The sequence below is a fragment of the Sporothrix brasiliensis genome (genome assembly GCF_000820605.1).
Source record: "Sporothrix brasiliensis 5110 chromosome Unknown Cont22, whole genome shotgun sequence".
NCBI classification, from domain to species: Eukaryota; Fungi; Ascomycota; class Sordariomycetes; order Ophiostomatales; family Ophiostomataceae; genus Sporothrix; species Sporothrix brasiliensis.
In genome coordinates this window covers 1,895,242-1,911,608 of record NW_024467141.1, presented here as the reverse complement: position 1 = coordinate 1,911,608, position 16,367 = coordinate 1,895,242, and the positions used below count along the sequence as shown (strand labels likewise).

At 57.5% G+C, this 16,367-nt stretch overlaps 7 protein-coding genes across 7 annotated transcripts; 3 read left to right on the top strand and 4 right to left on the bottom strand.

Moving 5' to 3' along the window:
• Window positions 1-345: 345 nt before the first annotated feature.
• Window positions 346-2,216, top strand: SPBR_08300 (adenylyl cyclase-associated protein; the record flags this gene model as incomplete). Its single annotated transcript, XM_040766538.1, has 3 exons — window positions 346-389; window positions 496-1,113; window positions 1,172-2,216. 3 exons carry the CDS (start codon window positions 346-348, stop codon window positions 2,214-2,216), a joined length of 1,707 nt encoding a protein of 568 aa, XP_040614818.1.
• Window positions 2,217-2,875: 659 nt separating this feature from the next.
• Window positions 2,876-6,029, bottom strand: SPBR_08116 (methylenetetrahydrofolate dehydrogenase (NADP+); the record flags this gene model as incomplete). Its single annotated transcript, XM_040766354.1, has 5 exons — window positions 2,876-2,984; window positions 3,049-5,576; window positions 5,662-5,699; window positions 5,812-5,832; window positions 5,906-6,029. 5 exons carry the CDS (start codon window positions 6,027-6,029, stop codon window positions 2,876-2,878), a joined length of 2,820 nt encoding a protein of 939 aa, XP_040614817.1.
• A 1,914-nt stretch (window positions 6,030-7,943) lies between these two features.
• Window positions 7,944-9,306, top strand: SPBR_08466 (translation initiation factor 3 subunit I; the record flags this gene model as incomplete). The annotated part of the gene is made up of 3 exons (XM_040766704.1): window positions 7,944-7,993; window positions 8,271-9,093; window positions 9,157-9,306. 3 exons carry the CDS (start codon window positions 7,944-7,946, stop codon window positions 9,304-9,306), a joined length of 1,023 nt encoding a protein of 340 aa, XP_040614816.1.
• A 329-nt stretch (window positions 9,307-9,635) lies between these two features.
• On the bottom strand, window positions 9,636-10,542 carry SPBR_08612 (ubiquinone biosynthesis monooxygenase Coq7; the record flags this gene model as incomplete). Its single annotated transcript, XM_040766850.1, has 2 exons — window positions 9,636-10,169; window positions 10,252-10,542. The coding sequence occupies 2 exons, from the start codon at window positions 10,540-10,542 to the stop codon at window positions 9,636-9,638; spliced, it is 825 nt and encodes a 274-aa protein (XP_040614815.1).
• Window positions 10,543-11,141: 599 nt separating this feature from the next.
• SPBR_08211 (RNA polymerase-associated protein RTF1) lies at window positions 11,142-13,415 on the top strand (the record flags this gene model as incomplete). Its single annotated transcript, XM_040766449.1, has 5 exons — window positions 11,142-11,443; window positions 11,513-12,330; window positions 12,392-12,455; window positions 12,519-12,531; window positions 12,636-13,415. The coding sequence occupies 5 exons, from the start codon at window positions 11,142-11,144 to the stop codon at window positions 13,413-13,415; spliced, it is 1,977 nt and encodes a 658-aa protein (XP_040614814.1).
• Window positions 13,416-13,848: 433 nt separating this feature from the next.
• On the bottom strand, window positions 13,849-14,445 carry SPBR_08711 (ion transporter; the record flags this gene model as incomplete). The annotated part of the gene is made up of 1 exon (XM_040766949.1): window positions 13,849-14,445. One exon carries the CDS (start codon window positions 14,443-14,445, stop codon window positions 13,849-13,851), a length of 597 nt encoding a protein of 198 aa, XP_040614813.1.
• A 788-nt stretch (window positions 14,446-15,233) lies between these two features.
• Window positions 15,234-16,322, bottom strand: SPBR_08556 (uncharacterized protein; the record flags this gene model as incomplete). The annotated part of the gene is made up of 1 exon (XM_040766794.1): window positions 15,234-16,322. One exon carries the CDS (start codon window positions 16,320-16,322, stop codon window positions 15,234-15,236), a length of 1,089 nt encoding a protein of 362 aa, XP_040614812.1.
• Window positions 16,323-16,367: the final 45 nt, after the last annotated feature.

Below are 16,367 nucleotides of genomic sequence, written 5' to 3'. Positions count from 1 at the left end.
ACTTTTCCATCGGGGGACACTTCAAACGCCATTCTGCCATTTCGCGATTTCGTGCTCATCAGGCAGCACTGTTTACAAGGCCCGTCGGTCTCTCGCTCACCTTATTCGAATCTCGTCATTTCACAATCGTGTTGCCTAGTTCTAGCTTGCAGGCTTGCAGGTATAACTAGGTTTTCCTTTTCTTGTTCTGCCATCTGGTGTTTCCAGCTCACTGCAGCCTTTCTTGCGTTTCTGCCTCGTCTCGATCGTTTCGTCGCATCGTTTCGTCGCATCGTCGGCTTCTGTCGCACCGCCGCTCTCGTCTCGTCGGGCAGCTCCATCTCCTAGCTCCCACCGTTTCCCGCCATGGCCACCAACAACATGAACAACCTGACGACGCTCATCAAGAGGTAGGTTGGCAACTTTCTGCTTGACATTGGCTCAATTGGCTTGTTGGCATGACCTTGAACCAATACTGGCTCGACCACCGAGCTGACCCTCACCCACCTCACCCAGACTCGAAGCTGCCACTGCCCGGCTCGAGGACATTGCGTCGTCCACCATCGAGCTCCCCCAAGCCGTCCCAGGCCTCCAACGATCCATCGCTTCCCCCGAGGCGGGCGGCTCTTCTGTTTCGACGCCTTCTGCTGCCCCCTCTGCTGCCGCCACTGCTGCTGCCGCTTCGAAAGCGCCAGCAGTCCCCGACGAACCCCTCCCCGAAATCATCGAAGAGTTCGACGTGTTCCTCAATGGCGCCGTGGCCAAGTTTGTGGAGCTGAGCAACAAGCGTGGCGGCCTCGTCGCCGAGCAGGCTGCCAAGGTCGCGGAAGGCTTCCGCGCGCAGCGCACGTTCCTACTCATCTCGACCAAGGCCAAGAAGCCCGATGTGAACGGCGCCGAGATGACCGTCTATCAGGACCTGCTGAAGCCCATCAACGAGGCCCTCATGGCCGTCAGCGCCATCAAGGACAACAACCGTGGCGCCACCGATTTCAACCAGCTGAGCGCCGTGTCCGAGGGTATTATGGTTCTCGCCTGGGTCACGCTCTCCGGCCGGGCCTTCAAGATGGTGGAGGAGTCGCTGGGTGCCGCCCAGTTCTTTGGCAACCGCGTGCTGAAGGAGTACAAGGACAAGTGAGTGACCTTATCTTATTGTTTTTCGATTTTACAAACTCATGCTAATGCAGAGCAGGGATCCCCAGCAGGTGGAGTGGGTGCAGAGCTTCTACCAGATTTTCCGCGACCTGGCCGATTACACAAAGGAGTTTGTCAATAACGGCATTCCTTGGAACCCCAATGGCAAACCGGCGGCCGAGGCCGCCAAGGAGGTGGCCGCATTAGCACCCGGTGCCGCGTCGTCCGCCTCCGCACCGCCACCCCCGCCCCCGCCTGGTCCTTCGGCTGGCGGTGCGCCGCCGCCGCCACCGCCGCCACCTCCACCCGGCCCTCCTCCCGTCCTGCAAATCAAGGATGAGTCGGCTGCTCAGACCAACGGTGCCAGCTCGGCGATTGGTGCTGTGTTCTCGGAGATCAACAAGGGCTCGGACGTGACCAAGGGCCTGCGCAAGGTCGACAAGTCGCAGATGACGCACAAGAATCCGGAACTGCGGGCAAGCTCGACGGTGCCCGGCGGAGGTGCTGCGGCAGGGGCAGGCGGCCAGCGTGGCAAGAGTCCGGTGCCGGGTAAGAAGCCGAAGCCGGAGAGCATGCGGGTCAAGAAGCCGGCTAAGAAGGAGCTGGACGGCAACAAGTGGACCATTGAGAACTACGACAAGGAGGCGGCCGCGGCCGGGCCCATTGAGATCGTGGTCAACATCAACCAGTCGATCCTGATCAGCAAGTGCTCGAATGCTACAGTCATTGTGCGCGGCAAGGGCAATGCCGTGACCGTTGAGAACACGGACCGGCTGTCGTTGGTTGTGGAGACGCTCGTGTCGTCGGTGGACGTGGTCAAGTCCAAGAACTTTGCGCTGCAGGTGCTGGGTACCATCCCAACGGTGATGCTCGACCAGGTGGACGGTGCACAGGTGTACCTGAGCAAGGAGAGCACGTCGGCGCAGGTGTTTATGAGCAAGACGGAGGGCGTCAACCTCAACATCATCACGCCGGCCGAGCAGCTGGGCGCAGACGAGGAGGAGGGCGACTACAAGGAGGTGCCGCTGCCGTCGCAGATCTGCTCGTACTTTGACGCGGAAAAGGGCGAGCTGGTCAGCGAGATTGTGTCTCACGCCGGTTAGGTTGTGAAACATGTTTTGGGAGGGGAGGTCTACGAGGCAGTCGGTTCGTTGTGTTGGAAAGACAGGATGTGTCTCATTTTTGTCTGTATATTGCGAGTGTATTGTGTATTAGCCGAAGAGGGTGGTGTAGGTAGTGTTCGAGTAAGACGCGGTGTTACATGTAGACAGAATCTTGTCGAGGCTCATTGTATAGCTGTTTTCAAAAGAGCTTTTCAACTTGCAGTTGAGCATGTCTACCGCTATTGTGGCCTTACGATATGACCTCAGAACCAGCTCGTCCTATATGGATCAAATAATGTGAATGATCTTCCGCTACTATACACAAAATAGTCGTGTCTTTTTATTATTTCATAGGGGTGTATGATATATAGTATCAAAATCAAGTAAGATTCCCGCTTGCATCTGCACCTTTGTTGAAAGATGACCCTCGTGCTCAAGTATGCTTTTATGTTCAGAGGGAGCAAATGAACACAGTTTCGCCGTAATGCACCAAAAATCGAATATCAAATGCAAGCCCAGTCTGCCACACTTGAAAGAGTTCGTACCCACCTCGTTCTAAGTCTAGCCACAAGATTGTGGACGCAACGCCGTTGAAGTGTTGCTATGCCGAACAAAGCACCTATAGAGGGACCAGTCTGTCTGTATATAAGCACCAAACCTTAGAACAGACCGTCGATCTCGCCAGTCTCGACGTCGATGTCGACGTTGAGATATCCCGGTGCGGTGGGCAGACCCGGGATGGTCTGGATATCAGCAGCAAGCGCGTACCTATGTTCGTTAGCATGTGTAGTAAAGAGAACTGTAGGAAGGCGCAGAAACGCTGGGGACTCACAAGTATCCTGCACCGGCCGCCATGCGCACGTCCCGGATGGGCACGGTGAAGCCTGTGGGTGCACCCTTCAGGTCTGGGTCGTGCGACAGCGAGTACTGCGTCTTGGCCACGCAGATGGGCAGGTTGCCAAATCCTTGGCGGGTGTACGTGTCCACCTTCTTCTGTGCCAGCTCGCTGAACTCGACAGCCGCCGCGCCGTACATGTCGCGCGCAATCTTCTCAATACGCTCCTGCACGCTGCCCTCGAGGCTGTACAGAAGATGGAAGTCCTTGGGCTTCTCGCTAGCGGCAACGACGGCGTTGGCCAGGTCGACAGCGCCTTTGCCACCCTCGGCCCAGTGGTTGGCCAGGATGGCGTCCTCGGCACCCGCGGCAATGGCCTCCTCGCGAATCACGGCAATCTCGGCGTCCGTGTCCGTCGAAAACTTGTTGATGGCCACAACAACGGGCACACCGTACGTCTTGGCATTGGCAATGTGCTTGCGCAGATTGACGCAGCCCTTGCGCAGGATGTCGACGTTCTCCTCGCGGTAGACGGCATTGAGCGGCGCGCCAGGTGAAATCGGAGGGCCGCCACCGTGCACCTTCAGAGCACGAACAGTCGCCACCACGACAACGACGTCGGGTACGAGGCCGGACGTGCGACACTTGATGTTGAAGAACCGCTCACCACCCATGGTGAAGTCGAAACCGGCCTCGGTCACGACGAAACCGGCCTTGGCCTTGGGGTCTTCGTCCGGCTCTGTGCCGGCGAGTTTGAGAGCCAGCTTGTCCGCCAGAATCGAGCTGTTGCCAATGCTAATGTTGGCAAAGGGGCCCGCGTGGACAAAGACGGGCGTGCCCTCCAGCGACTGCATCAGGTTGGGCTTGATGGCGTCCTTCATCAGTGCCGCGAGGGCACCGCCGGCGCCAATGTCGTCGCACGTCACAGGGTCGCCGCTGCGCGACGTCGCAACGACCATGCGGCCGAGGCGCTCACGCATGTCCGACAGGCTTGTGCTCAAGGCCAGGATGGCCATGCACTCACTGGCCACGGAAATGTCGAAGCCAGTGTCGCGGGTCTGCCCCTTCTCGGTGGGCGCCGTGCCGACCGTGATGCCGCGCAAGTGGCGGTCGTTGACATCTAGGACACGCTTCCAAGTGATCGTCTCCGGATCGATGTCGAGACGGGCGAACTTGGTGATCTCCTCCGGTGTCAGAGAGTCGGGGTCGGTCTTGTCGATGCCGAGCTTCTTCAGGCGACGGAACATGACCGGTTGGAAAGTCCGCTTGCCGTTTTTGGCCGGTACCAGGCGCTTGTAGAGGGGGCCGTCCTTCTGCGTGTTCTCGTGGAAAATGCGCGTCTCAATGGCAGCTGCCAGCAGGTTGTTGGCCGCCGAGATGGCGTGGATGTCGCCCGTCAGGTGCAAGTTGAACTCGTCCATGGGGATGACCTGGCTGTAGCCACCACCGGCCGCACCGCCCTTAATGCCGAATGTCGGGCCCTGGCTGGGCTGGCGAACATTGGCAAACGTGAGGCGGCCGAGGTGGGCGCCCAGGGCCTGGGCAAGACCCATAGTAGTGGTCGACTTGCCCTCGCCCAGCGGCGTGGGCGTGATGCCCGTCACCACAACGTAGCGACCGTTCTGGCGGTGCTCGAGACGCTTCAGGACATCAAGGTCGACCTTGGCCTTGTAAGCGCCGTACGGCTCCAGCTCGGCGGTGGTGATGCCGATCTCGGAAGCCACGCGGGTGATTTGCTTTGGCCGCTGCGCACGGGACACGGCAATGTCCGACGGGACGGGCTCCTGCAGCTTCAGGGGCAGCGGTACAATGTGGCGGTTCTTCAGGCCCTCAAAGTAGTTGGTGGCGGCCTCGACCACGTTCTGCATCAGCATGGCGACGGTCATCGGGCCAACACCACCGGGCACGGGCGTGAGATACGACGCAACTTGCGCGACCTGCTCGTGGTTCACATCGCCGACGAGGCGCTGGCCGGATTTCTTGGTCGCGTCCGGGATGTAGTTGGTGCCGACGTCAATGACGACGGCACCGGGCTTCAGCCAGCTGCCCAGAATGAACTCGGGCTGGCCAATGGCGGCGACGACCACGTCGGCCTGCTGAATGTGATCAACCAAGCCCTGGGTCTGCGAGTGGCATGTTGTCACGGTGGCATCTGCATGGCGCAGAAGCGAGGCGACGGGGCTGCCGACAATGTCGCTGCGGCCAACGACAACGGCGTTCTTTCCCCGCAGATTGATACCGGTCTCCTTGAGGAGGGCCATGATTCCCTTGGGCGTGCAGGGGATGAAGAGCGGGCGCGCGCCGCGCTTGGCGAGCTCGCCAATGTTGTTGGTACCGAAGCCATCAACATCCTTCTCGGCAGCGACAGCCGAGGTGACATTGTACTCAGACAGGTGCTTAGGAAGCGGCAACTGGACAAGGATGCCGTGAACGCTGGGGTTGTTGTTGAGGCGTCCGATCTCCTCGAGCAGCTCGGGCTCGGAGATGGACTCGGGCAGGTGAATGAGCTCACAGAGAATGCCAGCCTAGAGTGGGAGCGGCGGGTGTTTAGCAACATGATGGCATTGCCGTCACATGTAATCCTTGAGAGGGGAGTGTGTCACAGCTTACCTCTTCGGCGGCCTTGAGCTTCATGCGAACATAGGTAGCTAAACGTCAGGGAGCAAACAACTGTCAGTCACGAACAAAAAAAAACACATCATTGGTCAACGGCAAACCTTCCACGCCCAGACGATATCGGTTTCGAGGGTCGTATCTTACAGGAGTCAGACCGGTCGGCGACTGTAGAAGCAATTGAGTCAGTGTGGGCTGCTGGAGGATCACGTTGAGTCATTCAATGGACCAGGGCACGTACCCTGGATGATCTTGAGGCTTGGCTGGAAACGCGGGTTGGACTTCTGCTGCTCGGCGATGTCGGCACGCAGCGACTCCCGGATCTTCTTGGCGAGCGCCGTGCCGTCAATCTTTGCGGCGGCCATGGCGGAGCTGGAGAATGGACGGCTGCGAGAGCGGGTGGGGAGACACAAGGGGGATCCTGCGGAAACTGCAGAAAAACCAGCAAAGCGAGGGCGAGCGAGGGGTGTCCGGCTAGCAAACGTGGTCTTTGAGAGCTGTTGGAGACCGACTCGGGCCGGCGCCGCTGACCCAAAGGAGGATGAGGGGCGCGTGGTGCTGTTGGGGCGAAGAGAGCTGGTGCTGCCAAGGAAGAGACTGCTACTGGCGTGTGAGCATGCGCTCGTGGTAGTTCTCGTTCTGCTTGTTGGGCAGGTTCTCGTGCTGTACAAGCGGTTGCAGCCAACGGACGACATGCAGCTCAAGGGCAATCGCTCAGGAGCTGGATGTTGCCAAAGCGGTTTTTTTGTTTGGCGGCTTAAATCGGGTCTGGCGATAGGCGCTACCGGCCAAACATGTGCCTTTGAGGCAGGTGGTGCTGGTGTTGGTGCCTGACGCTTACATGCATATTCAAAGCCACCACAAGTTGGCACTCTGCGCGGGTGCAGGGGTGGTGGCATGTCTCTGTCTGGACCCAGTTCCTATATGATAAGGACGTGCAGAAAGCGAAGAGGAATATCCGACGATGACGCGAAGTAAGATCGATGTGGTACCAGAAAGGGAAAGTCACTGCGAGGGAAGGGGCCCAGCGCGAATTGCCTCGCAAAAACGGAAACCACGCACCACTCTTTGCCCCTTGAAAAAGCGCCGCAAATGACACAACAATAGCAGAAGGAGCGTTCTAATCTTGCCTATTTTGTTACTTTCCTGTCTCCTTCCTAATACTCCCTCGATGTGTGACTCAGATGCGGGAACGGCAGGTACTTGTCGCAACAGTTCGCGGAAGGAATGACGGGGAACAAAACGCCAAGACTAGTCAGGGCGTCCGAGCCTTCCCTCTCGGTGAGCGGACGGTGGAATGTGGATATATGAAAGTAAGCGAGCTTACACCCTGAGACTGAGGCGGATGAACTGCACGAGATGCAACAAGATCGTGAACACGAGCAAGGTGGTTGAGAATGCACAAAAAGCGACAGGCTCGTGTTATGGGAGATGGGGAACGGACCATAGAAATAGGAAATACAAGGGTCTCTCTTGGCTGGCGATATGTATGTTGAACACGTCCGCAATTCAAGCAAAAATACGGTCGCCGCGCATGAGGCGCTTTCCACGCCTTCTTAGACACGGCTCGTCAGACAAGCGGCGAGTTCAACCGCCAACTGCATCCGTAAGCGGAGGCCAAGGCATTTGGTGATTTCTCGGCATGCGCCTGGCCACCGCAACAGAACCCACGGCAAGACAAATAAATGCCTTTGCAAAAGACGGGATGTGTCAAAGAATTGTCAAGTGGCAGATTAGCGTCACCCTGCCTCTGGATTTCACGATGCAGCGCGGACCAATAAAGAACGGCCGAAGACGGCGGCGTCTAGATGCGCACGGCAGAGCCATTCTTGTGCGCCGCCAGTTGACCCTTTCGCGATGCCGCCGCAGGGTTGTGGGGGGTGAGTGACTCCAGGGGTATGCAACTATCAGAAATGGTGGTCAGCAAACGGTACAAATGAGGCTGCAAAATTGGGACTCTGAGTCACGTGGTGAGTCAAATGCCACTGGACCCCTGTCCAAGGTACTGCTTGTGTGCTGCGGCATACAAAAGGTACTAAATGCTGCCTGGACGGCTGATTGCCCCGCCCTTTCCCTTAGACGAGGTTCGGCGCACAAAGACCCCACAGTTAATACTCTGCTGGTTCGCATTTGGTGAGAAAAAAAATGAAGACGTTGGTATCAAATTCGGACGCAGAAACGAGACTACCATCTGCAACCTCTCGCACGACCACCACCACGCGTCCACGAAACTGATTCGCGCTATAGCGGACATTTCCGACTTCTGAAAAACACCCAACATGCGGCCGATTTTACTATCTGGGCACGAGCGTGCCCTCACGCAAGTGAGGTGAGTTTGAGCGAGCGCTTCTCTGAAGCGAAAACGAAAGACGATATCGAACAGCGCGGTGGGGAATGCCACGAGGACCAGGGAAGCCGCCGCGTGATGGTTATGGATGGAGAATACACAGACTGTATGCATCCAAACGACACGCGAAAGAGCCTGGTTGGCCAGTAGACATGGCGGGGTGGTCTGGAGGAAAGACAGTCGACGACAAGCGACGCTTTTCTTTTATAGAAAGAATCATAGCCCGACAGCAAGATTGACTAACGCTTTCCCTTCCTAGATACAACCATGACGGCGATTTGATCTTCTCCGTGTCCAAGGATCAGCACATCTGCGCCTGGTACGCACACAACGGCGAGCGTCTCGGAACATACCAGGGCCACCAGGGCGCCATCTGGACAGTCGACGTCGACCCGACAACGACGATTCTGGCCAGCGGCTCGGCCGACAACACGATCCGGCTATGGGACGCCATGACGGGCAAGCTGCTCAAGACGTGGGAGTTCCCGACGGCCGTCAAGCGCGTCGAGTTCAACGAGGATGCCACGCAGCTGCTGGGCGTGACGGAGAAGCGCATGGGCCACCTGGGCACCATTGTGGTGCTAGACATCAAGGTCGACGTGGAGGCGGAGCAGACGGACGAGCGCGCCATGACGATTGTCTGCGACGAGAGCAAGGCCACCGTCGCCGGCTGGAGCTACCTGTCCAAGTACATCATTGCGGGCCACGAGGATGGCTCGGTATCGCAGTACGACGGCAAGACGGGCGAGCTGATTTACAACGTGCCGATCCACGACCTGAACCAGCCCATTACGGACCTGCAGTGGTCGCCCGACCGGACATACTTCATCACGGCGTCCAAGGACAAGACGGCCAAGCTGGTGTCGGCCCGCGACCTGACCGTGCTCAAGACGTACACGGCCGACACGCCGCTCAACAGCGCCTGCATAACCCGCAAGAAGGACTTTGTCATTCTGGGCGGCGGTCAGGCGGCCATGGAGGTCACGCAGACGGCGGCCCGCCAGGGCAAGTTCGAGGCCCGCTTCTACCACAAGATCTTTGAGGACGAGATTGGCCGTGTCCGTGGCCACTTCGGCCCTCTGGTGCGTTGCCCTCCCTTTCCCCTCTTGGATATATTCACTGAACAAACGCTAACATCATGCAAGAACACCGTTGCTGTCGATCCTACCGGCAAGGGTTACGCGAGTGGAGGTGAGGACGGTTACGTGCGTGTGCACCAGTTTGACAAGGGCTACTTTGACTTCCTGTACGAGGTGGAGCGGGAACGGGCGAACCAGCTGGCTCTGCAGCAGTAGGTGGCAGGCGACTTGTCCGGACGGTGGTAGACGGAGGAAACAAAAAAGCGGCATAGGGGCGCGCAGTCAGCATCTGGTATCATGCAACGTGTGGGTCGAGTGTTTGTGGGAGTCCCTCAATGGCCCTTGCAGCATTCATGGCGTTTCTGGGATTTTGTCTTGTTTTATGTTTTTGGTCCGGGATTTCAGAAACTAAAAATACGTCTACTATTTATGTCCCGTTTTAATCTCTGGCACGTTTTTGTATAAGAATTTGTTGATGTGAGGTGGTACATATTTTCGATCCAAGTCATATATTACAGAACACGCACGCAAGCACACACACACAATTACACACGCTCGCTGACCCAGATAGCGCTGCGACAGCCCAGACGGATGACGCCCGTCAGCAGCCAGTGCGGCTCGGCCTTTTGCGCATCGTTGTCGACGGCATGGTCCAAGTGCTCCAACTCCTCGTCACGGATCCGGCGCAGCGTCGACGTCAGCTCCTCCAGCTCCGGCCCCACCTCGTAGCCCTCTGCCTTCCATGCGTCCGTCATCTCCAGCAGCTCGCGGATCTGGCCGTTGTAGTGTGTGCCAATCTCCGTCTCCACGGCCTCGGTGCACGCCATAGCCGCCTCGCGGCCCAACATTGCCGTCGACCAGCCAAGGCCCGTGGCCAGGGCCGACCAGACCGGATACAGCGCCGTGGGCCGCACGCGATGCTTGGCAATCAGCTTGTTGAACGTCTTGAGGTGGCCGACCTCCTGGTCATGCATGTGCTTCATCAGCGGCCGCAGATGCGGGTGCCGGCGCACAATCACCGGCGTCTGGGCGGCGTAGATGAGTGTGGCCGCCAGCTCGCCCGTCTGGTTCACACGGAGCTGCGCGTGTTAGCACGGTTGCAGGTCGATCGAAAATCAGACAGAGAAAACATCCAATAGTACACCGTGCGATGATACATACTGCAGAGGAAAGGAAGTCTTTCTGCTCTTGGGTCAGCGGCTTGCGCTTCGGCTTCGCATCACTCGAGCTGGAAGAGTGCGGTGGCGGCGGCGGTGGTGTGGAAGCAGATGCAGAGCCAGACACAGAGTCCGGGTCATTGACAACAGCCGCCAGACGGCGAGCCGGGACCGATGACAGACCGCATTGCGGGCACGATCTTGAGGCCGAAGAAGGCGAAGACAAAAGAGGTGACGCTGACACGCCTGTCCGGCGGGCCGCCCGTAACAGTGCTCTTGATGTTATTGGCAGCATTTTGTATGTGATGAGGACTTGCGGACGAGAAACGCGAATCTCTACAATAATTGCTTCCTCAATAGATGTGCTGTTCGTCGTCAGTCGAGGCCTGAATCATCCGACCATCTTCAAAAGCCCTCCATTGATCCATTCCGAGGAGCTCTGGTGGATACGCCTGTGTGGTTGATTCCGGCTTTTTATTGGTCAGGTAACCACAAGTGGGTCCCTTCTGGATTTTTACTCTGCCACCTGCCAGTCCACCAGCTGACGGGCTATTGCGCTAAGACAAAACCAGCCAATCATGGGCGTGCCCAGGGCGAGGCCTCAAAGTGAGCCAAAGGGAAACAATGGTCAATAGCACCGAATTTAGATTGTTTGCTGCGTTGGACCGCAACATTTGCTTTCATCGATCTTTTGGCCATCCGTCGTTGTTGTGCAAAAGTTCGACCACCCGCCGCCACATTTTTATCGTTAACTTGTCCCAGAGTTCTTCTCCTCGGCAGGTACTTTACACCAGTACTGACTCACGAAAAGCGCAGAGTCTTGACATTTCCATCGCAACACTGCGTTTCCGTTTTGACTGCAAACACAAGCATCTGTCGCACCATACGATCAGAATGTCCGACGTTGATGACGAGCTCCTTGCCCTCGCTGGTGGCGGCGAGTCTTCGGACGAAGATGTTCCCCCACAGCGCAAACGGCGCTCGGCCGCCGCATCTGACGATGAAGACGACGACGATGATGCGCCCGTGAGCAGACACCGCAGCCGGAGCCACTCCGAGTCACGCCCGGTGTCCCGCGGGGACGACAACCCCGCACGCAAAAACGACTCGCCGAGCTCCGCCGGCATGTCCGTGAAGAAGCCGACCAAGGCCAGACGGCGGGCACAGTCCGACGATTCAGAGGAGGAGGGCGAGGCGTAAGTCCAGGACATGTTCTCGTCTCGTGTGCCTCAGAAGTGGCCATTGACAAACTAACCTCCGGCCAGCTCGTCGCAACCCGGTACCCCCAGCTCGCAACAATCAGCCCCCATGGACGAGTCCGACTCCGAGTCGGACGCCGATGTGACAACCACGAAGAAGTCGCGGGTTGCCGCGGCCGCTGCTGTGGCCGACGACGACGACGATGACGAGAATAAGTACCCCGTCGACGGTCTCTTTGCGACGCACGAGGAGAAGGAAGAGATTATGGGCATGCGCGAGGTGGAGCGTGAGCAGATTCTGGCCGAGCGCGCCATGGAAAAGGACCGCATCCACCAAAACAAGCTCCTGCGCAGCCTCGTGAGCAACGACGAACAGCGTAAGAAGCGGTCGGCGAGCGCGGCCGACCTCGACGAAGGCCAGCGCAAGACATCGCGTGTGCGCACGAAGCTGGGCGGCACCAAGGTTGGCGAGACGCACTCGGCCATTGACACGCTCAAGAGCCGGCGTGCCGAGAAGAGCGAGCGCAACCGGCGGCGCGAGGAGGACCGTGAGCGGCGGAAAGACCGGCCGTCGTCGCGCGGCGGGCGCAGCGACAGCAGCCGCTCGGACGACGAGGACGATGACGATGGCTATGAGCCGGGCGATGCCGACAGCGACGTGGAGTGGGCCAAGCCCTCCAAGAAGTCGCGGTCGCCCGAGCTCAAGGTCAGCCAGGTTGCGGAGCTGCGGGACGTGGAGCGCGTGCGTCTCAGCCGCAGCCGTTTTGGCCAGGTGTGCTTCTACCCTGGTTTCGAGGAGAAAATCACAGGCACCTTTGTCCGGATATCTATCGGTCCTGATCCGGAGACGCGCGAGCCTGTCTATCGCATGGCACTTGTCAAGGGTATGCAATGCGCCATAGTTGTGGAACGGAAATCAGTATCTTCCTATTAACACGGCACCAGGCTTCACCAAGGGCAAACCGTACGCCATCTCGGGCCCTCAGGGCCAAATGATTGTCACGGACCAGTATGTCCTAGCCGCACACGGAAAGGCCCAGAGAGAATGGCCCTTCCTCGCATGCTCTGACAGCCCATTCACTGAGGTAAGCACCCCACCATGTCCAGTCAATATGATTTTTTCCGTTTTTTTTTTTTTTTTTTTTTTTTTTTTTTTTTTTTTTTTTCAACTGATATTAACACCACCCAGTCTGAGTGGTCGCGGTACCAGAAGGTGTGCCACGCCGACGGCGTATCCGTCCCAAAAAGGGGCCTGCTGCTCAACAAGGCGGACGACATCAACCAGCTGATCAACCGCAAGTGGACCGAGCAGGAGCTCGTCGAAAAAGTCGACCGCCAACAGGAGCTCAAGAGCCGCTTCAACGGCGTCGACCGCCTGCGCCTCGAGACCGCCATCAAAGAGGCCAAGGCCCTCGGCAACGCTGAGCGTGCACAGAAGCTGCAGGAGGAGCTCGACAGCCTCGAGACCCCCCGCCTCGCCTTCCGCACGTCTCTCACTGCATCAACCAAGACCAGCAACGAGCCGTCGCAGCAGGAGCGCCTCGCCCGTCTCAATGCTGAGAACCGCCGGCGCAACGCCGATGCTGTGCGCAAAGCGCAGCTGCGCGAGCGCAAGAAGGCGCGCGAGATTGAGCGCAAGATTGAGAATGGCGAAGAGGTCGAGGAGGACACGTCTCGGCGTGTCAAGACGCGGGCCAAGTTTGTGCACGACATCAATGACAATGGCGCCACGCCCGAGAGGAAGCCCGGCAGCCAGGCGGGCAGCGGTGCGAGCACACCAGCCAACGGCACACCGCGCCTTGGCGCACAAAAGAGCGGCTCTGGACTCCTGCCGCACCTGGCCAAGCTGCAGCAGCAACAGCGGGCGACAGCCAAGAACGGCCTGCCCGTGCTCCACAAGCCGATTGTGGACGACGACATTATTGCGTCGCTCGATCTTGACATTGACGACAACATCTTTGACGACTAAGGACGTTGTTCAGGATGGGATTGTTGGTCGATACTGTTATGTTTTCTTGTTATATTTTATTTTCCCCTTCCCTTTTCGTGTATCAGGCGTGTTTTTAAAAATGACTTTAGGGGAGAGCGGAAGACGCAAAGCGCAGGACAAGGCTCTGTATCATAATTACAAAATTGCACAACAACGGCGTGTGGTGTTTGTATTTTATTTTTAAACCAACGGGGCAACTACAAAATATTATAAATGCTATGAGGCATACGGCAGCCCATAGAGGGATTAGATCGTAAACGTGAAGCATTAACGTCGTGCCAAGGAAAGAGATGCGAACCAGTAGCCAAACAAATAATGAAACAAAATCAAGTGGTAGTAAACATCCTAAGAAATATATTGTGCTTTGGCTTCACTCAACAGCTCACGTCATACCAGGCCTTGATATCTCTTTTCACTCATTGCCGGCCTCAAGAGCCCGCAGTCGCCGCTCCAGATCGGCATTCTGTTTCTCGAGCTTCTCAACTTGCGCCTCCAGCTCTTCCATCTGCTCTTCGGCGCCCACGCTCATCTCCTCGACAATCTTGACCACACGCCACAAACGCAGCACAATGACCAGGGACGCAATCTCTTCAAGAACGCCGTGCGCCAGCACGTCCACCACGAAGCTCACGAGGATGACAAAAGCGTCGAAGCAGTGGAACCAGGACGAGAAGAAGTCGGTTCCAAACGCCCACAGCGACGACAGCAGCTCGGCCAAGAACAGACTGCTAATGACCAGCCCAATAATCTTGGTGGCCTCGAGCACAGGGTCAACCCATGGCTGGTCCTCGGTGCCGGTCTCGCAGGTGACAAGAGACACCAAAATCTCCGTGAGGATGGCGACGACGTCGAGGCCGACGAGTGTCAAGATCAGGTAGTGTTTCTGTTTGGAGGCGAGGTAATGCTGCGACCGACGGCGCCATTGCTGGATGCGGGCATGAGTATGTCCAGTGTGCGAATGGCTGGTGGCATGAGCCGGATGAGGCAGCAGTGGCTGGTTGTCTGCCATGTTTGGATGCCAGACGTTTTGAGTGGCGGTTGGAGTTTCGGGCGGTGCCGAGGAATGCCAAGCCGCGAAACGTCCCTAAAAAGGCAACGATGCAGAACAAGAAGGAGCAGGGCTCGCAAGGAAGGAGCGAGGCTGGCGATGAAGTCGCGATCGTAAAACACAAACAACAGACGCGGGAAATAGAATGGACGTACGTCGTAATCAAGATCAAATAAGTTTTAATAAATTGTAAAAGAACGCACAAGTGTGTCTTAAACAGTCTACCGAGCAAAAATGACGCGCAGTGACGCTGCTAGAAAGAGGAAAGTTGGCGGATGGAAACAAGGAGGCAAGCGTCACGTGAAAGGACCACACACCAAAATAGCAATATTAATAGGAGGCATTCTTCGAAGTATGTCGTACAACGATTCACAACATACCGAGACATTATGGCTTTGGATATTATTTCTATTTCCCAACTCCGAATAATGTTGTTAAATAAACGACACCGGGTGCCAAACTCTGCTATGCAATGTGATATAGTAATGCCGTCCCCGTATACATGATTGAACAAAAAAAAATACCTGCAGTTGCCAAAAAAACAAGATGCTCCGAGAAACAACGCCGGCCGAGGCCGTGAGTAGCAACGTCAGTGTATGGTCTACCGTTCCTGCTGCGGTGCATTGGCCGTGTACAGGGTAATTCCAAAGTGGATATGCTGAAAGGCTGGAGAAAAACGCCCCTTTCCATCATCCTCCACTGCAAGTATTAAAACTGCGGTCGGACGATCGATGAACGGCAAACTTGGCCTATGCTTGCCGAGACCGCTTGCCGCCACCGCGCCCAAACACGTCTTTGCCATAGCCTAGGCTCGCCAAGTCAAAAATCTCGTCAAAGTTGAGCTTGCGCTTTTGACCGGCGGAGCTTCGGTTGTAGCGTGCCGTCAGAGCACTGCGGCCGTTTGGTCGGCCCGCCGCGTGCCGTACGCGAAACTGTCGCGAGCCTGCTGTGTGCGACGGGCTGGACGATGTGCCGTCGGCTTGTGGAGTGTTGGGCGGCGCGTTGAACACATATGTCGATCCTGTCGTTGCTGTGGCGGACGGTGGCTCGGACGCGTCTTTGACAGAACCGGACGCTGATCGCCGGTCCGACAGATCGAGGTTGGCAAGCTCCAGGTATGACTCGTTGGTGGGATACGGCACCGTTGAGCGGAAAGTAAAGTGGTCTGAGTTGGAGTTCGAAACGTCGGCGTCCGCGCCTGTGTCGGCAGCGGTCGATGTCGATGCTGAGGAAGACGCAGACGTCGTCGTGGCGCCTCGCGCTTTGATCTTGCTCTTCTTCGTCGACACAGGCGCGGCCATCGGAGATGATGCTGCTACCTGGTAGTTCTTGGACGGCGAGGGCGTCTCCGCCTCTGTTTCCATGTCCGCCTCCGCCTCTGCCTCGGCCTCCGTTTGCATGGCCGTATCGTTGCTGTTCATGTTGTTACTGCCGTTGTTGGCGTTGCTTGTTGTAGAATCGTGATCTCGCACTTGGCGGTCGGCGCTGTTGGCGCCGGCAGGCTGTGGTTCCGGCGTGGAGCCCTCGGTCTTCTCAACCTCGTCCTCGCTCTCGATCGTCGGCAGGATCGGCTCGCGGCCGTCCAGCCGCTCCACGATCCATCGGCGTATTGTCCGCACATCCACGTCGCCCTTGTCCAGAACCACCAGCAGGTCCTCCAGGCAGTCTTGGTAGCCCTCGATCCGCGCCTTGGACTGCACGGCCGCCGACGTTTTGTACAGTTTCGTCACCGAGAGCGCTGCCGCCTTGAAGACGTCCAGCAGCTCCTCGGGGCTGCTCTCAGCACTGTGGCCGAGCATAGAGTGTGTTGTTGTGCCGGGTGTCCGCTTGCCGCTCATTCTGCGACGCCTGTATCGGCGGTGTATTGTGTGATGGGTCGATGC